This window comes from Marmota monax, unplaced genomic scaffold (genome assembly GCF_021218885.2).
Source record: "Marmota monax isolate L192 unplaced genomic scaffold, Marmota_monax_Labrador192_F-V1.1 WCK01_AAM20220418_F8-fsc00022, whole genome shotgun sequence".
Lineage (NCBI taxonomy): Eukaryota > Metazoa > Chordata > Mammalia > Rodentia > Sciuridae > Marmota > Marmota monax.
In genome coordinates, this window is record NW_026695215.1 from 13,719,462 (window position 1) to 13,744,383 (window position 24,922).

General features: G+C 34.1%; 1 protein-coding gene across 5 annotated transcripts in view; it reads right to left on the reverse strand.

Annotated features, from left to right (window-relative positions):
* The window catches only part of Trpc1 (transient receptor potential cation channel subfamily C member 1), an 83,035-nt gene that overhangs the window by 6,717 nt on the left and 51,396 nt on the right, over window positions 1-24,922 (reverse strand). For all 5 annotated transcript variants that reach the window (XM_046431841.2, XM_046431842.2, XM_046431843.2 and 2 more), the window contains 2 exons: window positions 19,840-19,979; window positions 18,057-18,200 (listed from right to left, as the gene is read on the reverse strand). In XM_046431841.2, the coding sequence (XP_046287797.1) occupies window positions 18,057-18,200; window positions 19,840-19,979 (284 nt within the window). The remainder of the gene's footprint in view (window positions 1-18,056; window positions 18,201-19,839; window positions 19,980-24,922) is intronic.

The following is a 24,922-nucleotide window of genomic DNA, read 5'->3' on the forward strand; positions in this document are numbered from 1 at the left end:
GCATGTATGTAAGTCAAATGGGAGTGTCTACCATTAATAATGAATATTAAATAAATATCTTTTGTAATTAACACACATATAGGGCATCTGGAAGTTTTTTCTTCTTTTAATTGTAGTTGTAGATGGACAGCATACCTTTATTTTATTTGTTTTATTTTTAAGTGGTACTAAGGATCGAACCCAGTGCCTCACACATGCTAGGCAGGCCCTCTGCCACTGAGCTACAGTCCCAGCCCCATCTGGAAGTTTTCAATCAAGCCTAATTTCATTCTCTTTCATACTCCTTCAACATCTGGGAATAAGGTACTTTCAATAAATCTTAGTGTCTAAATTGAAATTACAAATTTTGGGTAGCAATTTTGGGGTTTTTTTTTTGTTGTTTTTTGGGGTTTTTTTTTTTGGTACTGGGGATTGAACCCAGGGGCACTCAACTACTGAGCCACTCCCCAGCCCTATTTTGTATTTTATTTAGAGACAGGGTCTCACTGAGTTGCTTGGTGCCTCATTGTTGCTGAGGCTGGCTTTGAATTTGTGGTCCTCCCGCCTCAGCCTCCAGAGCTGCTGGGATTACAGGCATGCACCACTGCGCCCAGCTGATGGTAATTTTTTGACCCAGCAATTCTACCCCTAGGAAAGTAGCCAATAGGAAGTAAAAAGATGAATGCATACACAATGATTTTCAATTCAGTATTGTTAGAGGTAGCAATAACAATTGGAACATTCCAAATATTGTTTTTAAGAGAAGGAAGAACATGTGCTGGCTTAAAAAGTTACCTATAAAACACTAAATCAAAAAAATAGTTTATTAACATTTTGTAGATACATACACAAAAGTCCCACTACTATCTTTTTAAAGGACATATAAGGCTATGGTTTAATATGCACAGGAAATTTCTGGAAGTTTACCCAACACATTGTTAACAATGTTCATGAAAAGTAGGACTACGGGTATAGAAAAAAGGCAGACTCTCACTTTATATTCCTTTGAGTTTTCTTTACTATATGCTTTTGTTACTTTTAAGACAAAACCACTAGTGTTTATAACCTTTCCTAAAATTTAAGTAAATGTATTTAATAAACCAGATCTAGCTTCAAATAAAATTTCTAATTGACCCAAGCCTGTCAACATAGCACATACCCCCTTGCCAATGATACAAAATGGCTGCCACAGACAAGTGGCCAAGCATTCCAGTCTACTAAAAAGAGCAAACTAAGCAGAATTTTTAGGCTCACCACAAGCTAGTAATCCAGATTCCGCAACAGTGACTACGCCATGTGTTGCTTTTCAAAGCATGCTTCCTTCACTTGGCTCCCTTGCAAAATTCTGACAGAAGTAGGGATTGTTTAGAATTGGAATATCAGCTCAAAAGTTTTGAGAAAGAGAAGAAAAATATTTTCCTCTTAAATGTACTAATTAATGACAGCTTTATTGGGTCACCTTGAAAAAGAAAAACATTCATCCAGATTGTGAGTGCTCAGAATAAATCCATAGCATACTGATAGAGACCTTAGTAACATTTTTAAAAATATATATACATTGAAAATCTTTTTTAAAAAAAATCTTTATTTTTATGTGGTGCTGAGAATCGAACCCAGTGCCTCACACATGCCAAGTGAGTGCGCTACCACTTGAGCAACATCCCCAGCTGTGAGACCTTAGTAACTTATGCCAATAAGAATACAGTAACTGCTTTTGATAACTATAGAAAAGAGTACCCTTGAAGAAACTTTAGACACTGTAAGCTTATAGGTAAATAGGGTTTTCCAAGATCGATCCTATATGTAATTTTAATTTTTAAAACAGGAAAAAGAAGTTTCAATTTAACATAACAAAGCTTTAAAGAATAAGTGTAATCAATTTCATTATAAAGGTGAACAAGACTGAATGAGAATACCATAGATTTCATGACTTTTAAAAAGCATATTAGTTGATGGGAAAGGCAGCGGAGCACAACAGACACTAGTATGGCAATTTGTAAATCAATGGATGTGTAACTGATGTGAATCTGCAATCTGTGTATGGGGTGAAGGTGGGAGTTCATAACCCACTAGAATCAAAGTGTGGAATATGATATGTCAAGAAATTTGTAATGTTTTGAACAACCCACAATAAAAAATTAAAAAAAAAAAAAAAAAAAAAAAAAAAGCATATTAGTTCTTGTATACCAAAGTAGTACAGTGGATATCACTGAGGTGAATATTGGCTTGAAGACACTATGTGAGAAGCAAACATAAAAAAACATAAAAAACAGGAAATGTATTTTAGACTGAGAAAGATTACAAGGGTTATGCATTTATAAATGTGATAATCATGCTTTTACAACATTTCCTTATTCAAAAACTACTTGACAGTTTTGAGGAATATAAAAATTTTAAAACAAAAAGGGAAAGATAATTACAACTTCAATACTAAAATAAAAGGAGTAAATACTAGTATATATAGGAGACTGAGGAAGGAGGATCACTTGAGTTCAGGATTTCAGGGGCAGCCTGAGACCCCCATCTCAAAACAAATAAAAACAAAAATAATATTATGAAAATTAGAGCAAACTACTGAGTTAATGTAACTTTAGATAGCATCAAATGCCACTCAAGTGATGAAACCATGTATTTTTATATTGATTGTGCACCATAAGACAAACACCACATGTGAAAAGAGAAAGAAATACTGAAGTATTATAAGGATCACATCTTTTGATCTTTTAACACTATTTCTGGAGACTTATCCTTAGGAAATAATTTAATGGAGGCAAAAGACTTCATATACACAGCATTATGTAGAACTACAAAAATGAGCTAAATTCCTTGAATTATAAAGGTTGATATCATTCGGGTTCACATAAAAAATATATCATTAGTTCATTAAATTATAAAAGTAAAGGGAAGCAATAATAATGACAACTTCTAGTCATTCTCCTTCAAGTTTTTCCAGAATAAAGCCATAATTATCTAAAATTTCTATCTACTCAATCTACCCATGTTCAAAATTCTTTGTGTAAGTAATAATATTTAAAATTCCTGACACAGAGATCCTCAGAATCCAGCCCAGTCTGTCTTTTTCAGCTTCAGCTCCATAACTCCACAGGTCTACGCATGATGGACATCCTGTACATGTACACCACACCTGATGCCTCCACACTTCTACACAGTACTCTCCTCTTCTTTGCCAGGGAAGCTTCCTATCCCTTCAAGGCTAATATTGAAGGCCACCTCCTCTCCAGAGCCTTTCTGATTCCCTCCAGGTCCTTTCTCAGTCATGCTCCCAAAGGAACTCTGTTATTTCTAAAACAGTGTTTTTTACTTTATACTAACATTTTTGTGTGTGTCTCCTTCACCAGTGTTTAGGGGCAAGCACCAGATAAGCTCCAGAGCCTGGCATATTAATTAAAATGTTGAACACATAACTATCTTTCATATGCCTTTTATTTAATTCTTTATAGTTTTTCAAGAGCTATCACATATTTCTCAAGGTGAGAAACACAGAATTATCTCTACTGTTCCAAATGACAAAACTAAAGCTCAGAGAGATTGACTCAATTGCTCAGGGAAATACAACTAACAGATGGCAGAATGGATTCTTGCTTCTAACTCCTTGCAAGCACTTTTCTAAAACATTACTTTGTGGATTTATCTTAGCTCTCCTATTACAAGTTTGGGGTTGGGTACAATTGGGAAGGATTTAGTTCTCACATAATAGTTCCTGCACACCAAGAATTGTTAAATTAATATGTGAATGAATATCCAACAAAGATGTAATTGTTAGTTAATTTGGTTAATTAACACCAAGTTCTTCTAACACTGTGTACTTGCCTTAGTTCCTGATCTATAAATAGGATACAAGGGGTCGCCAAAGGTTGCATCAGACTCACCTATTTAATCAGTATCTCTAAGGGCAAGGCCTGAGAACCCAGGTTCAACACACTTCCCAGGTGGTTCTGCAACCTGCCAGTTTAAGAGCCTCTGGACTACATGAGCTCCAGCTCTGACATTTTATGCTTCTTATTTTTTTTTTTTAAAGAGAGAGAGAATTTTTTTTTAATATTTTTATTTTTTTGTTCTCGGCGGACACAACATCTTTGTTTGTATGTGGTACGGAGGATGGAACCCGGGCCGCACGCATGCCAGACCAGCACGCTACCGCTTGAGCCACATCCCCAGCCCATTTTATGCTTCTTAAAAGAATATTCACCTCCAAGTATAACCTCAAAAGCAAAGCACCTGAAATAGCTCTTAATTCATTAGAAACAGCAATTTATATTATATAAACTATTAAATTAAATCTGATAATTATCCAGTAAGTCCAAATAACTCACTAGGAATAAATATGCATACACAATATTAACCTTCCAAAATTCTTGGATTATTCTCAAGCCTTCCATAGTCATCTACTATAAAGGGAATAGAAGAATGGATCAGTCATTTATGGAAAGCCAACAATGTGTCAGGTACTCTGCTGTACATACTATATCCACCAACCCATTTAATCCTCACAATAAAACACATATAGGAACTGAGGCTCACAGAGATTAGGCAACAGTGGATGATGGAGCAAGACTGTGAATCAAACCATCAGAATCCAAGGGGTATTCACCTACTTTAATATTAGTAACCCCAATAATTAGTCCAAACAGAAAAGCAAAACTTTAGGTGAAAGCACTTTCAGCTGTAAATGTTGAAGCCCAAGGAAGCACGCACAAACCTTTAAGGGCCTCTCTCTTTCAGTTTCATTTGCGAATCACTACCACCTTAGAACTGCTCCTTACCTGAATCCACTGCATTGGGGACCCTCCTCAGAGCATGCTAATCAACAAATGAGGGCATTTAGTTGAACTGTCTGTGACTGCATGATATGGGAGACATTCCTAGGAAAGAAATATTTCTATTTTGGGGAAAGAAATGGTCCTCTTTATCCTTGAAGAAGTTGAAAAGAAAGTTTGAGAAGGAAAGGGATTAATACTTGAGAAAGTTTATAAATAACCTCCCCCACCCCTTAGTTTTTCTAGATGTGAGGCCTGCAGGAGTGAGATCAAGGCAGCCTGGAAAAGAAGCTGGAGGGGAAGACGTGTTGCTTTTGTAAGGGTTGGTTGTCACAGTACTGAGGACGCGGAGATGATATTTTAGTGGGAAGGGGAGAAAAGGAAGAGGAAGGGGAAGAAGACCAGCTGATCTTATGACTGTCAATTAACTACCCAATCTTATCAAGTTGGATGATAAAGGATCAAAGTAGCAGGTTTCTCTTTGGATAGATCATGAACTCGAGAGCTCCTTGAACAGAAGGAGTAAAACTCATAAGGGACTACTTTCTCTGAAAGTCTTGATTCTCTCTCTTATCCTTCTGGACCATATTCCACCCTACCTCTTGCCAAATTCTGTTAGAACCTTCTCACTACTTGGCACCTGCAGCTGTCTTCAAAATAATTATATAGAAAATGATTGCAGCAGAGAGCTTTATGTACACTCATTTCAGGATTTTTATCTTTCTGGGACTACATGTAATATTAAAATACATCCATTTTCAGTGAATTTATTTGCAAAAAAAATTTTAGCTTGCTATAGGATTAAACTTCTATTTTAAAGACTACTACAGCAGTTGCTAAACTCACTGTAGCTACTATTTCTTGAGCATTTGGTGTAGGCCAAGTACTGTTTGCACAGATGGTATCCCCCCCCCCAATCTATTTAAAATAATGAAAAGAGAAAGAAAGGGAGAATGAAAAATAAGAACGGAACCAATGCCACCATAATGTTGACATTTTGGGAGGGGAGTACCAGGGATTAAACCACTGAGCCACATTCCCAGCCCTTTTTGTATTTTATTTAGAGACAGGTTCTCACTAAGTTGTTTAGGGCCTCACTAAGTTGATGAGACTGGCTTTGAACTTGTGATCCTCCTGCCTCAGCCTCCTGAGCTGCTAGGATTACAGGCGTGCGCCCCTGTGCCTGGCTAATTTGACGTTTTGATTATGAACATGCTCATGAGTCAAAAGAAATCTTTGTGCTAGCAAGAAGACTTTGGCCAGCCCAGTGTGGTGGCACATGCCTGTAATTCCAGCAACTGGGGAGGCTGAGACAGGAGGATTACAAACATGAGATTAAAAAATAAAAAGGGTTTGGGGATGTAGATCAATGGTACAGCACCCCAGGTTTAATCCAGATACTGAAAACAGAATTGTCAAAAGAATGTGCTAACTTATTATATTTGTCTTCCTATATAAGATAAAGTAATTTAATGAATGTTGTTAGACTCTTTCCTGCGTAGGTCTTCAGAGGGAAAAAAAAAAGTCAATGAAAGATAAAATATGCCTTCATTCTCTGTGGGGGGGGGGTAACAGTTTTAAAAACATTTTTTTTTTTTACTTTTTAACTGGTAGACAAGATTGAGAATGAAGCCCTTAAACCTCCAAACCATGGCATGGTCTCATCTAGGATGGGCCAGTCACTATATTCCTATATTCTTATCAAGCACTCAGTAAATCTTTGTTAAGTGAGTTAGTAGGCTATAGTTGATATTACAGCTGCCTAAGCAAGTCATACCTGTTTTCCAAATCCTCTTCCTCCTCCAGATGGGAAGGAATCAGGGACCCTGAAGCACGTAGAGTTGTGAACCAAGTGGTACCACTTGGGTTCAAAGCCATAGCACTGAGAGGAAGCATATAGGATCTGAGGGAGTCCTACCCTATGATCAGATGGGAAGGCAGCATGCTCTGTGGTCAGGCCTTCTCCTTTCTGTCTAATCACTCAACTATCTATGTTAAAAGTGATTCATTTGAAACATGTAGATAAACTAGGAAAGACTTTTGAAAAAAAATATATAATAATGCATGCTCACAGATGGTTGCAGATGTTACTACACAATAAAATTTAAGGACTATTATTCTGTAGTACTGAAAACACTGTGAGGCAATTTAGCAAGTGATTAAGAACACTGGCTTCTGAAGGCTGGGGATCCAGCTCTGTTTAGCATGTGTAAGGCCTTGTATTCAATGTCCTGGGTTAAAAACAAAAAATCATTGGTTCTGAAGTCAAATCACCTGGGCTGGAATGCCAGTTCTGTTCCTTATCAGCTCTGTGTGACCTTCTACAAGTATTTAATGTCTCTATGCCTCAGTTTCTTCCTTTGTAAAATGAAAATAAAAGAGTCTGCCTGAGAATTGTTGTGAGAATGAAATGAAGTAATAAATGTAAATAAGGATCTTAGATCTGTTTCTGGCACACAAGGGCTCAATAAATGTTTGCTGCTATTATTACTATTATCATAATTATTTACAGATTCTACCTTCATGGTTTTTTTTTTCTTAAAAACATAAATATTACTGAGTTATGTCTAAATGTGTTTCTTATATCTGCTAAAATGTAGTAGTAGTATCCTTCATAAAAACAGTAGAGTCAACTCCAGGTTGGCCTCTGGTCAGAAAGATCCAGTTCAAGTCTTTTGACTCTACTGCTTACTAATTGTGTAAACTATTTAATTCCTCTAGACCTTAGATTCTCCAAATGTGAAATGTAAATACAATAACAAGAATAACATGGATTGTGATGAGCCTTAATTAGGTGAAAAACACTTTGCACAGTGCCTGGCCCACAAAACATACTCAATAACTGTTCCCGATGTTATTATTTTGAATGAGCAGCTACAGCATCAGCTGGGACATTTCCCAGAGCTTTTTCTTATCTCACATCACTAGGCACTTGTTTCTACCTAACCCCATTTTACCACTTTTTCATTTCAATTAGCAAACATTCCTTAAGTAACATTCTATGACAAGGAAGTAAGTGAAGATTAGAAAATGAAGATATACTCCCCATACTCAAATAATTTTTAGTTTAGTAGGAACAACATAACTTTACAATTTAAGACAAGCTATATGTAGAATGTGCTCATTAAAAGTTCAAAATATTCATAAATAAGAGTGAAATTATGGTATTTGCCAGTAAAAGATGGAACTGGAGATTATTATGCTAAATAAAATAAGCCAATCCCAAAAAACCAAAGGTCAAATGTTCTCTCTGAAATGTGGATGTTAGTTCACAATGTCGGTGGGTGTGTATTGGGGGTGGTCGGGGAATAGAAATTCATTTGATTAGACAAAGAGAGATGAAGGGAAAGGAAGGGGAATAGAAATAGGAAAGACAGTAGAATGAATCAGACATAATTTTCCTATATATAAAAATACACGAACAGTGTAACTCCACATCATATACAACTGCAAGAATGGGATCCTAATTAGAGTAGATTATACTCCATGTATGTATAATATTTCAAAATATACTCTACTGTCATATACATCTAAAAAAACAAATTAAAAAAAGAAGTTCAAAGCATTAATTCGTGGGATGGAGATATTCATTTTCATGAATATTAGTACTGGAATAGATTTCCTAATTGCTGGGACACTAAAGCTGGCTCATGTTCCCTCTTCCTGAAACACCCTACAGGCCCCACATTATCTGTACATGCTTCAAGGCTTAATTCCTGTGCCACCTCTTCTGACAAAGTCTTTTCTGATGCCTTGGACCAAAATAAATGCCCTTTCTCTGAGCTCTCCTTTATAGCACATACTAGTTTAAATGCATACATTGGTTTGTTGTCACACTCAGTAGAGCATGAGATCCTTAAGATGAGGCTGTGGCTTATTTGTTTTAGAGTTACTAATGGAGTACTTACCAGGCACTCAATAAATGTTTGTTAGATGAATAAATACAATGTCAACTAGCAGAGCATGTGACAGGGACATTCCAAACAGGGTAAGAACATAAAATGACATGGAAGTGGAAAAGCACATTTGTGAGGCTAGTGACTCATCTTGGCCTAGGTGAAAAAAAAAGACATTCTGGGAAGGGACAAAGAGATGAATACGGTGAGAGATGACTAGAAAGTTAGTGGAATCAGACTGTAGAGGGCCACCTTCCAAAGGTAGTTCTGAGCTATTGGTCTACCTATAATGTAAATTTGATGAACACAATCATGAAATGTCTACTACTAGGGTAAAAGATTGAGTTCTGCTGAACATAAGTTCATTTTATACATTCCACTCTAGGATAATCCGATGACACTGATTTGCCTGAGACAGTCCCAGTTCACACTTGTTGTCCAAACTTAATAATTAATAGCATCCATTTAATTCCCTTAAGAGTCTCCATTTGAATGATAAACCTGCTCATTCAAACCAAAGGAGAGAACTATATCCCCATTACAGGTTATAAAAGCAGTGTATCCCCATTACAGGTTATAAAAGCAGTTAAAATAAGTCTCTCAGCTTCTAAATCTGAGAGATGTAGAAGGAAAGCATGTTAGTAAATGAAGATCAATTTAACAAAAAACTGCAATAATCACATAAAAATTTGTGCATTTGTATACACTAATAACCCAACTAACTGAAAAGGATATTAGGAAAACAAGCCCACTTATAATAACATGAAAAAGAATAAAACAGGAATAAACTTAAATAGAAAAGTAAAGGATCTGTGCACTAAAACTATAAAACATTGATTTAAAAAATTAGATTCTGCAAATGGAATGGCATCTCATATTCCTGGATTGGAAAACATAATGTTGTTAAAATGTCTATTATAGTGAAATGGATGTACAGATTCGATATGATTCCTATCAAAATCCAACAGCATTTTTTTCAAATATAGAAAAAAAATTCTAAAATTCAGATGACCCCAAATAGGAAATCCTGAGGGTAAAGAACTGAAATCCTGAGGGTAAAAAACTGAAAGCAAAACACTTCCTGATTTCAACATATGCAAAGTTACAGTAAGTAAAACAGTAGGGCACTGTGATAAAAACAGACATATAGACCAATGAGATAGAATAAACAGTCTAAAATAAATCCATATATATCTACCAACGATGGTGCCAAGAACATACAATGGGGAAAGGGTAATCTCTTCAACAACCACTACTGGAAAAACTAAACATTGTGCACCCAGAAAAGAGTGAATCTGACCCTCATGTCAAACACAAAAATCAACTCAAAAGGGATTAAAGACTTAAACATAAGACCTGAAACTATAACACTTCTAGAAAAAAAATCCATATTCATGATGCTGATCTTGGCAATGATTTCATGGCTTTGACACCAGAAACATAGAAAACAAAAGCAAAAACACATAGGTGGCTCAAGATCAAACTAAAGATTTTGCAAAATAAACAACAGAATTAAAGGTAACCTATGGAGAGGGAGAAAATATTTGCAAATTATAAATGTGATAAAGGATTAATTTCCAAAATATATAAAGAACACATACAATTAAACAGAAAGGCAAAACAAAACAAAAATAACCCAATTAAAATGGGCTAAGGACTTGGATAGATATTTCTCCAAAGAAGATATACAAATGGCCAACAGAAATATGAAATGATGCTTCACATCATTACCAATGAGATACTACCCACCTCACACCTTTAGGAATGACTATTATAGAAATATTAATAATAAAAAAGACAACAAGTGGTAGTGAGGCCATGGAGAAATGGGAACCCCTGAACACTGCCAATGAGAAATCAAAATTGTAGCGCAGTTATGGAAAACAGTGTGAAGGTTCCTCAAAAAATTGAAAATAAACTCCATATGATACAGCAATCCTACGTTGGGATATTTATCCAAAGAAACTAAAATCAGCATCTGTATGAGATATTAGCAGTCCTCTGTTCACTGTGGTACTACTCACAATAGCCAAAATGTGGAAACAACCTAAATGTCCAACACAGATTAATGGGTTTTAAAAAATGTGGTGTATATATACTCAATGGAATATTATTCAGCCTTAAAAAGAAAGGAAATCCTGCAATATATATAACATGGATTAATTTATTCAAATTAAGAGGTATAAAATTTCATTTTTGTAAGATGAACAAGTTCTAGAAATTTGGTATAAAACATTGTGCCTAAAGATAAAATTGTGCATCAGTTTCGCTCTTATGGATATATTAACAATATTATGTACTCCAATCTGTATATGGGATGCCTTTCCATCTGTTTGTGACTTTAATTTTTTCATGAATGTTTTATAGTTTTCAGTGCACAAGTCTTTTACATTCTATTTAACAAGTTTTGATGTGTGTATATATCCATGAAATCATCATGACAATCCCTATAGTAAACACATCCATCAACAATTTTCCTTATGCCCCTTAATATTTATGTATTTCTTAACAATATAACACGAGTAAATGTTATTATAGTTCTATCTTTTGCATATGTATCACTGATGAAGTTTTTGAGAATTGTCTCCAACCCATTCTTTTTTTAATACCTTTATTTTATATGGTGCTGAGGATCAAACCCAGTACCTCTGCAAGCCTTGTGGCTTTTAAAATTGCATCATTTTGCTCAAGTTAAAAGTGAATTTCTTATGGTGCTAAGAAAATTGATTATCAATATGTAGAAAAATGAAACTAAACCCTTACCTTTCACTCTGCACAAAAAATCAACTTAAAATGTATGAAAGACCTAGGACATTAGACCAGAAGCTTATGTAATTCCTAGAAGAAAACTTAGGGTCAATGCTCCAGCATATAGGCACAGGCAACAGCTTTCTCAAAGAACCCCTAAAGCTCAGGAAATAATGCCAAAAGTTAATAAATGGGATAGCATTAAATTAAAAAGCTTCTGCACAGTAAAGGAAACAATCTGGAAGAGGAAGAATGAACCTAGAGAATGGGAGAAAATCTCTGATAGCTACTCTTCTAACAGAAGATTAATATCTAAAATGTATAAAGAACTCAAAACACTTAACACCAAAAAAAATAAATAACTTAATAAATGGGCAAAGGAACTGAACAGGCACTTCACAGAAGAAATAGGAATGGTCAACATAAATATTAAAAAATGTTCAACATCATTAGCAATAAGGGAAATGAAAAATCAAAACTACACTGAGCTGGGTGCCAAGGCATATGCCTGTAATCCCAGCAGCTCTGGAGGCTGAGGTAGGAGGATCCAAGTTCAAAGCCAGCCTGAGCAAAGTGAGACACTAAGCAACCCAATGAGACCCTGTCTCTAAAATACAAAAAAAGGGGTGGGGATGTGGCTTAGTGGTTGAGTGCCTCTGAGTCAATCCCTGGTACCAAAAACAAACACACACACAAAAAACAACACTGAGATTTCATCTCACACCAGGCAGAATAGCAGTCATCAAAATATAAACAACAATGTGGCTCAGTGGTAGAGTGCTTCCCTGGCATGTATAAGGCCTTAGGTTTATTTCCAGCACTGCAAAACAATCAAATAAAAAAAAACTAATAAACAAGCTGGAGAAGATATGGAGAAAAAGAAACACTTTTGCATTGTTGGTGGGATTGTAAATTAGTATAACCATTATGGAAATCAGTATGAAAGTTCCTCAAAAGACAAGTCATGGAACCACTGTGTAAATCAGCTCCTCAGCTATACCACTCCTTTGTATTTATTATTTATCATACTGACTTATTATTATAAATTTATTATTTATCATACTATAGTGATACATGCATTCCCATGTTTACAGCAGCACAAAATCACAATACCCAAACTATGGAACCAGCCTAGGTGTCCATCAACGGATGAACTGATAAAGAAAATGTGATACATATACACAATGGAGATTTATTCAGCTATAAAGAAGAATGAAATTATGGCATTTGAAAAAAGTGCATGAACTTGAGACAATTATGTTAAGCAAAATAAGCCAAACTTAGAAGGTCAGGGATCATATGTTTTCTCTCATATGTGGAAGTTAGAGAAGAAAAAGGAAAAGAAAGGGTGGGGATATCATAAAAACCAAAGGGAGATCAGTAGAGGAAAAGGATCAGGGTATGGGAGTAAGGAAGGGAGCAGGAGCAGGGAAGTGCTGGGGGGGAAAGCATTTTGGAAGTAGCCAGAATGTAATTGCAAATATTTGGCCACTTATGGAGGGAGAAATATTTATTTCCTACCTCATTCATGAACAAGTATGCATGAGGTTCTATGAATAACATACATTGATTTCACTAGGAGCTGGGGGTGGAGCCTTGAGCAAAAGACTTGGTTCCTAAAGAGTTTGTTAAATTTCCTCCAACTTTCAATAATTGTTATTGTAAACAATAATGCTATAAGAAGCTTAATATTAAGATACTTCATGCCTATATTACAAATGAATGGAGAGAGGCTCAGAGAAGTTAAATATTTTTTTTTATTATTATTACACAGCTGGTAAAGAGCGAAGGTAAGATTCCCATTCATTTTTATTTTCGTAGGGTTAATATTTCTTTCATATAAAGAAAATTCAATTTACATTATTATAGATTATGTGCTACGAGTAGAATAACAAGTTTAATGATGTACTGATTTTAACTTCCAGTACATTTTTAAAGAAATGTCAGTAAATAATGCTGTATCACCAACTTTGTGGGGTATAAGGGTATAAAAATTTAATATTCTTTTTATTAGTGTTTGTAAAAGAGCTTTAACAAATTTTGGAAAATTTTATATTAAAAAATATTTTTTTTATATTTAGGAGGAAAAAGTGATGTTTAATGTTGTCCTAACTTAAAAGTCTTAAGTGGGTAAACACTAGAGTGTCTTACCGCAATAAACCTTCTTTTAAAAAAAGAATAGTTCTTGGGCCGGGGATGTGACTCAAGTGGTAGCGCGCTCGCCTGGCATGCGCGGGGTGCTGGTTTCGATCCTCAGCACTACATAAAAATAAAAGATGTTGTGTCCACCGAAAACTAAAAAATAAACATTAAAAAAAGAATTGTTCTTTAGTAAAAGGTTAAAACATATGACTCTTACTCAATATCTATTTTTCCTTTTTTCTGACTAATCCAAATCTTGAATTTTTGAAGGCAATAAGCTCAACTAAAAGTACTCAACATTCTTAGACTTTCTTCTAGCTTCAAATAGCCATGTTCCCCAATTCTGGTTAATGCAATATAAGTAGAAGTATTTAACATAGCTCCAGGGAAAGCAACTGATTCCTGATAAGAAGGGAAAGAGAGATGGCTCCAAGTTCTCTGCCTTTTTTTTTTTTTTTTTTTTTTTTTTTTTTGTTGTTGTTCTTTTTAGATACATGTGACAGTAGGGTATATTTTCACATATTGTACCCACATGGAGTATAGCTTATACTAATTAGGATCCCATTCTTGTGGTTGTACAGAATGTGGAGTTTCTCTGGTGGTGCATTCATATATAAAGATAGGAAAGTTATGTCAGATTATTTCCACTGTCTTTCCTATTCCTATCCCCTTTCCCTTCCCTTCATTCTCCTTTTCTAATACACTGAACTTCTATTCTTTCCCTCCCTCCTTGTCATATGTTAGTATCTGCATATCAAATAGAACATTCAACCTTTGGTTTTGGGGGATTAACATTTCATTTAGTATGACAGTCTCCAGATCCATCCATTTACCAACAGATGCCATAATTTTATTCTTCTTTATGGCTGAGTAATATTCCATTGTGTATATATACTAGTTTCTTTATCCATTCATCTGTTGAAGGGCACCGAGGTTGGTTCCATAGCTCAACTATTGTGAATTGAGCTGCTATAAAACATTCATGTGGCTATGTCACAGTAGTATGCTGATTTTAAGTCCTTTGGGTATATACCATGGAATGGGATAATGGGTCATGGTGATTCCACTGCAAGTTTTCTGAGGAATTTCCTTACTGCTCTCCAGAGGGGTTGCAACAATTTGCAGTCCCACCAGTGATATATGAGTATACATTTCCCCCCTACATCCTTGCCAACATTTATTGTTACTGGTATTCTTGATAATTGCCATTCTGACTGGAGTGAGATGGAATCTCATTGTAGTTTTAATTTTCATTTCTCTAATTGCTGGAGATGCTGAACATTTTTTCATATATCTGTTGATCATTTGTTATTTCTTTCTCTGTGAAGTGCCTATTCAGTTCTTTTGCCCATTTACTGATTGGATTATCTGGTCTTTTGGCATTAGGTTTTTTGAATTTCTTTATATATCCTGGAGATTAATGCTCTATCTGAGGTGCAGGTGGCAAAGGTTTTCTCCGATTCTATAGGCTCTCTCTTCATGCTCTTGATTGTTTCCTTTGCTATAAAGAAGCTTTTTACTTTGATACCATCCCATTTATTGATGCTTGATTTTACTTCTTGCACTTTAGGAGTCTTGTTGAGGAAGTTAGTACCTAAGGCAACATGATGTAAGTTGGGCCTTATTTTCTTCTAGTAAGCACAGGGTCTCTGCTCCAATGCCTATTGACTTTGAGTTGAGTTTTGTGCAGGGTGAGAGACAGGGGTTAAATTTCATTCTGCTATACATGGATTTCCAGTTTTTCCAGCACCATTTGTTGAAGAGGATACCTTTTCTCCAGTGTATGTTTATGGAGCCTTTATTTAGTATGAGTTAACTGTATTTATGTGGGTTTGTCTCTGTCTTCTGTTCTGTTACATTGGTTTTCATGTTGTTACCAATACCATGCTGTTTTTGTTACTATAGCTCTGTAGTATCTTTTAAGATCTGGTATTGTGATGCTTCCTGCTAAGGATTGCTTTGATTATTCTGGGTCTCTTATTTTTCCAAATAAATTGCATGATTGCCTTTTCTATTTTTATGAAGAACATCATTGGAAGTTGAATAGGAAATCCATTAAATCTGTATAGCGCTTTTGGTTCTCTGCCTGTTTTAAGTAGCTTTTCCACTGCTGTGACCAAAAGTCCTAACATGACAATTTGTGGAAGAAATTATTTTGAGGGTCACGGTTTCAGAGTTCTCTGTTCATTCATGGCCAATTCCACTGCTCTGACCATTAGGGGAGGCAGAACATCACAGCTAAAGAATGTGGTGAAAGTGGTTCAGGACATGGAACCAGGACGCAGAGACAGCTTACCTTACCACAGACAAAACATAGACCCCAAAGGCATGCCTGCAGCAAACCATTTCCTCCAGCCATACCCTACCAGCCTACAGCTGCCACTCAGTTAATCCCTATCAGGGGATTAATGCACTGATTAAGTTAAAACTCTCATAACCCCATCATTTTACCTCTAAACTTTCTAGCATTGTTTCATATATGAGCTTTTGAGGGACATTTCTTTCTTTTTTTAAACATATTTTTTAGTTGTAGATGGACACAATACCTTTATTTATTTATCTTTTTGTGGTGCTGAGGATCGAACTCAGTGCCTTACACATGCTAGGCGAGTGAACTACTACTGAGCCACAACCCCAGCACTGGGACATTTTTTATCTAAACCGTAACACTGCCTTTGACTTTGCAGTTTTTCCTTCTTCGTGCTAGATGCTTTGAATTGGTCATTTGCTTTATAAACACTGCTGACTGGCTTAATTTTATGATATACATTGCATTCGTTTGTGCTTTAAAAAAATGTGTTTCTATTGTTGTTGAATGAAATGATCTATCAATTGGGCTAGATTGGGAGAGTGTTATTCAGGTATTCTGTGTAGTATTGTTTTGCTATTGATTGCTTTTATTAGAGGAGTATTAAATTTCTGACAATAATTGTGGATTTATATATTTCTCCTTACAGGTCTACCAGCTTTTACTTTGTGTATTTTGAAATTGTTATTGGGTATATAAGTACTTAGAATTATGTTCTCTTAATTAATTGAAATTTTATCATGAAATGACCTGTTTTCTGGCTTTTGCTCTGATATCTACTGGGTCTACTATTAAAAGATTAGCCTAATTTTTCTCTTGATTAGTATCATCACAGTACATTTCTTGTCCTTTTCTTTTTAATGCCTTTGTGTTTCTCTTGTAAGCAGTATATTATTGGGTCTGCTTTTGTTTATCCAATTTATCAATCTCTGCCTTTTGATTGGGTAGCTAGACCATGTATACTTAATGTGATAAACTGATTCAAGTTCATGATGTCATGTTTTATCCTCTTTATCCCATCTATTCTTTGTCTCTTTTTCCTGTTTTTCTATCTTTTTTTAAAAAATCTTTATTTATTTTTATGTGGTACTGAGGATCAAACCCAGTGCCTCATGCATGTGAAGCGGGCGCTCTACCACTGAGCCCCAGCCCTAGCCCCTCTTTTTTTGGTTTTAATGATTCATTTTATGTCCTTTGTTGGTTTATTAACTATAACTCTGTTTTACTGCACAGGTCTAATCAAATCAGGGTTTCCTACATATTTTCTTTTTCACATGCCTGTTTAGAGAAAGTAATTATGCCTTGTTATACCTTCTCTAAAAATATAAAAAGCAATCTAAATTATTAGCTTTTTTTTTTTTTTTCAGTGCTGGAGATTGAACCCAGGACCTTGTGCATGTGAGGAAAGCATTCTACCAACTATGCTGTATCCTTAGCCCACTATTAGCAAATTTTAACTATGGAAAATGAACATCATTCAGATTTTCAGAATTATAAGTTAGCAGATTTGGACCTACAATAGTCAATTACTACACTCTGTGGGGTAAATTAAACCAATTGTGAGTCCTTTCTTTGATGTAAAGAGACAGAATTTAGTCTTGGATTCTCACACATAACAATCATTTGGTTAGACAAATCACATACCATATCAAAACCTCAATTTCTTCAACAATCCAATACTATCAAGTGCAAAGCTGGACTATATAATCAATGAATTTTTAAGCTCTAAATATAATACTTTTTAGCTTATTACATTTACTATTTATGAAACAAAAGTTTAAAAATATTTTAAAGTAGAGCTGACATATTTTCAAAATCATTATTATGGTTATTTGTTTTCACTGCACCTCTCTTAATAAACTAAAACACTTTCTACTTTAAATGTGAGATTCATTTTGATAAAAAGCAGTTTTTATGTTACTCTACTGTTGTCTGAAATAGAACTATATTTTAAACACATCTGTGTCTATGGAGTGAAGGGTGGATGCTGATGAATCATAGCTTAATAAGGTCTGAATTCCTGAAAGCAAAGGATTATTTTTGTGCCAGAAGCAAAGTAGATAAACATGCTGTGTTCTTCTAATTATTAATTATTTTCAAAAGCAAAGTTTAGTTTTAACATTATGAGACAACAATGCTCCAGTGGATACATAGAAAGATGTAATAATAAAATCTAACAAGTGTTCTTCAAGAAATTTAATTTACCTGTAATGGACCCAAGATAGAGCTGGTTGTATACATAAAAAAGAGCCGTAGATAACTCAGAACATTTGCAAATGCAAAAAGCCCTTCTGCCACAAGCGTAGGATGGAATGCATCCCAGTCCTTCCGATCAGCAAAATCATGAAACTAGAGTTAGGGAAAAAAGTCAAAGGTGAATAGCACTCTCAATTTAGGAAAGTAAAAACAAATATTCAGAAATTTCTGAAAGAAAACTATTTAAATTATGTCTCCTTGTGGGGAATCTCCATTTATGCTTTATACTTTTTCTTTTTTAATAGAAATAATGTTTTAATAAAAGATTTCCATGTATGTAAGGCAATATCAGTTATGTCATTTAAAGAGTTATTCCCAGAAATTTTTAGGTTTTAAAAAATTAAACAATTTGTCATTAAACTTTTTTATGCAATGAAACATTTAGTTTTCTTAAAGTCTACAACATAAAGTTTTAAGCATAAATGCTGTCAATTAATTAGTTATATTGAATTAACCTTGTCCTTTCACTTAGGATTCTAGAATAAATCATAGAAGTCCCCTGCTGTTTTTAATTTAAAAAGAAGAAAGTGCATTACTATACCTGATAATGTCCACATGTCCCAGCTGCATGGAACACTCTTGAGATTTTATGTCTGACTTCCTGGCATAATTATTAATAGAGCATCTTATCATTTTCAAAATGTTCTTTTTGAACAATAAATTATAGGACTAGAGAGATAAGTCTGAAAAAGTAATGCCATTCAATCTCTTTATCTTATCTTACACAGATAAATCAAACCATTTATCTGTGTAAGACCAATTTTTATTTTCTTAGTAACTTTACACTGCAGTCACTGAATATACCTCATCAATGTGTTGCACACTGTTGGTCATTTAAAGGAATGGAATATTTTAATAAAGTAAATTGATATAAGAAAGTCACTTTACTTTTTCTATAATCAATAAATTGGTCAAAAGGCAGAGAATACTTTATATTTTAGTTGCTTAAATATGCTATCCCAGAAAGAATTCTAAACTCAGGGTTTAAATAAAGATAGTTAACATATAATCTATTACCTTTTCTGGCCTTGGGAGAGTGTAAATCTTGATGGAAAGTAAAATTTTAAGATGTCTACAAACTTAGATTTTTGTCTAATTCTGAATGAAAATATAGTGTCATCAGAAAAAATATTACATTTATACCATTTTAAGCTGCAAAAGATGACAGGCATGATTTGGAATGTGTAAAATACTATATGATGAATTCCACTAAGATACTTTCACATTGATATAAAGATTTAAAATACCTGTCATTTAAAGTTACTTTGTGGTCTCATTTTAAGTATATACATGTTAATGAGCTAAAAGAACCTAGCTCAAACATATATATATGAAAAAAAAAATCCTGCCATTTGTAAGAAAGAAAATCCCTATATGGACCTGGATTTAAATCCAATCGTGGTTTCTTTTTGTGTGGACTTAGATATGCTATTTAATATCTCTGAGCTTCATTTTTCTTATTTGTAAAATGGGGCTAAGGACTTCTGTCTCATAGAATCCCTATGAGGATAAAATGAGACAAAGTATACCAAATATCACAGTATATCAAACTGTGGTACCTACCATATAGAAGGTAACATCCTTTAAACTACTAAAAAAAGGGGGGAATTATATATAAATAGTTTTAAAATGAAAACATACTAAAGATATAGCCCTATGAAACTCTGAGTTACATGGCTATATATCTTAGGTGTTTTTGAATTAAATTTCAATTGAAATAGTAAATGGTCACCTTATTGTGAGCAACCACTTTGAGAGCAAAGGTTGCCAAATAAAGAGAATTCATGACAAAACTGAGTTGATTACGAGATTCTTCTAAAAAGTCTTCCAACCCTTCATACCAAAGTCTTTTAATGTCGGACCAAATCATCCCTAAAAAAAGAAGAAAAAATCAGATAACATTTTCTTAATTTAATAGTAAGCTAAATAATACTTTGAGTCAAAATATTAAATAAATGACCCTTGGCTACCTATATCCTTATTCAGAAGAAAAAAGAAAAGAAAAAAAAAAAAGAAATTTTAGTGAAAAGTTCCTCAAATTGGAAAGAAAATTAACTTAGATTTCATATGATTTGAAAAAAATAACCTAAGTTCTGTCTTTACCAGGGAGGGATGCTAAGTAATGTGAAGCAAACTAAGAATAAATTGATATTAAGTACATACACACATGTGCGTGCCCCACCCCCACACCAGTACATGGGTTCAGTCCCTGATCCTTTTCACTTTTGACAAATTCAATTTATGATATCATCCACTCTACTGGCTTTAAATACCATCTATATGGCAAAGACTCTAAAATTTTTATATTTACACTGAACTAATATTTATATAATAATTTATATCTCTTATAACTTATATAGGCACTTGGCTACTCTACATCTCACAATGGTAGATGTGTCTAAACTTAACTCCTACTCTCTCCCCTAAAATTTGCTGCATTTGCAGATTTTTCCATCTCAGTTAATGGTAACTCCATCCCAGTTGCTCAATCCAAATGTCCTTGAACCATCCCTGATTCCTGTATTTCTTTCTTTCTTTTTTCGTTCTCTCTTTCTTTCTTTCTCTCTTTTTCTTTTCTTTTCTCTTCTTCTTCTTTTTTTTTTTTTTTGTAGTTATAGATGGCCTTTATTTATTTACTTTTTATGTGGTGGTAAGGATCAAACCAGCGCTAGGCAAGTGCTCTGCCACTGAGCCTCAGCCCTCCTGTATTCCTTTTAAGCTCATATTCAATGCAAAAGCAAATCCTGTTTACTTTCAAAATATATTTGGATCTAACTCTTCTCACAACCACTTCAACTTCAAGCCACCATCCTCTATTCTATTCTCACTACAGCAACCATAATGATTATTTTAAAATGCAAGTATTGCTTTGTTCCTCAAAACTTTTTCAGAAGCTCCCAGAAGAGAAAGGATCAATAGAATATCCAAACTCTTTCTCCATGGGAACGTAACCTCAGGTTACCTTCCACTAAAGTGATTCCCATGGAAACACGCTATATTGAGAAAAATATGGAAGGTCAGCTTTGTTCAACATCATTAAAAAAACTAGCATTGATTAGGCAATTGCTTTTGGACTGGGAGAACAAGGGTGGACTCATAGACCCTGAAGATAAACATGGCCAGGACTCTATGATATCTCTCAACTCAGAGTGTGCCTATATTGGAAGCTATACTCTTGGACTTTATAAGGTACAGTTTCTATTGAATTTGAAGTTTTCCTAGTGGGATAACCCACACCCCCCACATGGCCTTATTCCATAGAACATCAGACTGGGAAACAGCCTGAGTCTATTATAAACACTTCCACACCAGAGGCTAGTAATATGGCCCAGGATAATTTTATGGTATATTTCTTCATCAAGACATTCTAAAGGAGACTATAAAGTAACAGAAAAATAGAGTAGTATAGCAAAATACATGGGTGGAGATCAAATTAAGCCAATTAAAATCATCCTCTGGCTAAACAGCAGGCAGGATAATTTCCTTGAGAAATGCATGAAACGTCCTTAAAAACATCTGTTCATAACATCTTAATTAGTAGTACTGATTTTATGTAGAAACATTTAACATAGTTACCAATCTGATAGATAAAAAACTTGAAAATTCCACTACTCAAAATGAGTAGGTAAAAACTAACAATGTTAAAAGAAGTAGTCTGACAGGTGACTTTTTATTAATTCAAACATTGTTTTCTTTTATCTGGGGAAGGAGTAGGAGATGAAAGTTTCTTGAGAATCAATCATGTTCAACATTTACCCAGGACTAGGAGTTATGAAGCAAAAAAATACATATATTAAATAAAAAACTCTCTATGTGTATACTTTCTTAAAGAGCTCAAATTATTATCTAATCCTAGCTTCTGATATACAATAGTATATAAAACTTTATTTATAAGTCATTTTCAAACAAAACACTTATATTTAAACTTTAGATATATTTTTCTTAATGTTAAAACACTAAGCCAAGAAAGATGCTTACAGAAATACTTATTTCTACAAAATGCAGTATTATACTTAAATGAAACTCTTGACAATAAGGTATAACATGGTTTGGAGAAGACATTTGATCAGAAAAGACAAGTATATGAAAGACTAATGAGGAGCCCATCAGGTAGCTCTCCTGTGCAACACTCCCCACCATAATAAAGCTGATATACTTGATGCATTCCATTTTTCTAAGTTGGACTAAAAAGAGCCAAATAACTATAAACTATTATAAGCAATTAAATCACTGCACAATCAATGCTCTATATGTTGGGGGCCCGTTATGCTTTTATATTTTAGAATTAGTAAATAGTATTAACAAGCAGCAATCCCAGTCATTTTGGGATTTCTCATGGCTTGATCGTAGGTCCTCTCATGTTTTCTTTCTATGCTTTTTCCTGAAGTGTCTATTCATGCTCACAATTTCATACAATTCCTATATGCAGATATTCACACATTTATAACTCCAGCTTGAACTTCCTCTTGAGCTCCATACTATGATATCGAATTGTCTGCCTTGAAATCTCTCTTGGTTATATCAAAGGCTTTTCAAATACAACATATCCAAAACTACACTGAATATCTACCCTTTCACAAATCATCAAACCTAGTCTTCTTCTAAAATATCTAAAATACCTTGATCTCCTTTCCTTTATACCTCTTACATACTAATGTAATCAATTAGTTGTAAACATCACTGCATTCGGACCAGCCATATCTCTTATACACTATGTGTTCCCATGTTCTATTGGCTTTACTTTGTACATATCTCTCAATCTGTTGTTTTCTCTCTTTTTCTATCACAATCATCCTAATTCCTAGGAACTATCAGCTCCCATCTGGATTACTCCAACAACTTCCTTATTAGTATCCATTCATCTACTCTTGCTATAGCCTATCTTCCTAACCCACATTATTCTTCACATTTTAGTCACAATGATCTTTTCAAAAGACAAAACTGATCGTGTTGGGCTGGGGTTGTGGCTCAGTGGTACAGCATGTGTGAGGCACTGGGTTTGATCCTCAGCACTACATTAAAAATAAAATAAAATAAAGGTATTGTATCCATTTATAACAAAAATATATATTTTTAAAAAAACTGATCATGTCACTTGCCTACTTAAAACCTTTCATGGTCTTTCATCATTTAAGTTGAAATTACTTAACCTGCCCTACAATGCTATGCATGGTCTTGTATAACATGTTTCTCCATCTTCATCTTGAATCATGCTTCCCTTATTCAGTGTTCTAGGAATATTATCTTTTAGTGAGTCCCTTCTTTGTATTATACTCTCTAGCCACTGTACTTCTGAATGTGCTTTCATCTTAGCCTAGAATACTTTTCTCCTCTAATTCTCCTAGATGACTCATTTTTTTAACTTAGATCTTAGCTCCTTTCTTAACTTCCTTAAAATAGCTTTTACAACCTCCCTGACTAGGTGAAATGCCCCTGTAATATGCTTGCTCTCCTAGCATCATGACTTTTTCTTAATAACAAGTAACTCATTTGTGATTTTTCATTTTTCTGTATGATTCTCAACTTAATGTTATTGTTGTGGCTGTAGGTGCTACTCTTTGCCTTATTAGACCATAAGCTTGATGAGTACAGGAGCCACACCTGCTTCTGCCTATGCTTGAACAAATGAGTACAAAAAATTTTTTAAATACATTTTTATAATAGCTATTCTGTTATGTTTAAAAGTAAAAAATTAAGGAAAAGAATATTATCAGCATTCTGTGATACATTAATAAATTGTTTCTTTTTTCTCTATCTTGCTTTTTATAACTTAACCCTACCTTTTTTGTAAGACCTAAGGAATAGAAACAGGAAACAAATACATAAAAAATGGTCATCATGAGTATGAAGTTACAATACTTGTTATTTGAAATAATAAAACAAACCAAAGAGTGACTTTAGATAATTAGGCAAACTATTTCTACACATTTACTTAGCACAGGTTTGGAACTATATATTTAAGGAAGCCCAAAGTGATCAAATAATATAACAGAATAACCTGAAAAGGACATCCCTTACAAGTTATACTGAGATCTAATTGTTTCAAAGAAGAAGCTTTTTGCTGAAAAAAGTAAAACATTTTCAGGAGTTTTACTGGTTTAACTTACATTCATTCCTTTAGCGAGGCAGAACTGGTTAGAAAATGAATCACATGTGTGTGGAGGGGAGTGCATATGTATACACATAAAATGTTACTGAAAACAGGATTTAAAAGGAAATAGCTATAATGTTACCATCATTATGAAAATAAGCAGCTGCAGTAATATTATGCTATCGGAAGAGCAGTATAAGTCTGAGTTCAGTTAGTTTTTATTCAATGCAAAGATAAATTGATTTGATTCTTATACAGACTTGATTAAAGTGAATCTTAACTTATAAAACCCCAAAATTCTTTCTTACTACTACTTAAGCAAAAGTTTATAGGTGGATGATATAAAATTTCATTTCTTTAAGGCTAAGGAATATATAATAATTTTTTTCAGAATTAACAGAAGGAAAGAGTTTCTTAGATGCCTTGTAACCTATTTTTTTTACTTAATCAAATACATAAACAAAACTTACATTGAAAAGATATACACAATTCAATATAGAATCATACATATGGTAAAGAATAAATTATTTCCTAAATTAAAACATTAAATTTTTAAGAAAATGCCAAAAGTATAGGAAAATGCTAATGAAAAGGAATTATTTAATTCTCTTTAAACTAAAGTTTAGATTTGCATCATTTTTACTTTACCTACCCAATTTTAAATTTTAACACATCATGGCCTGAATACCACTAAAAGTAAAATTGACTGAAATCAAGTTACTTG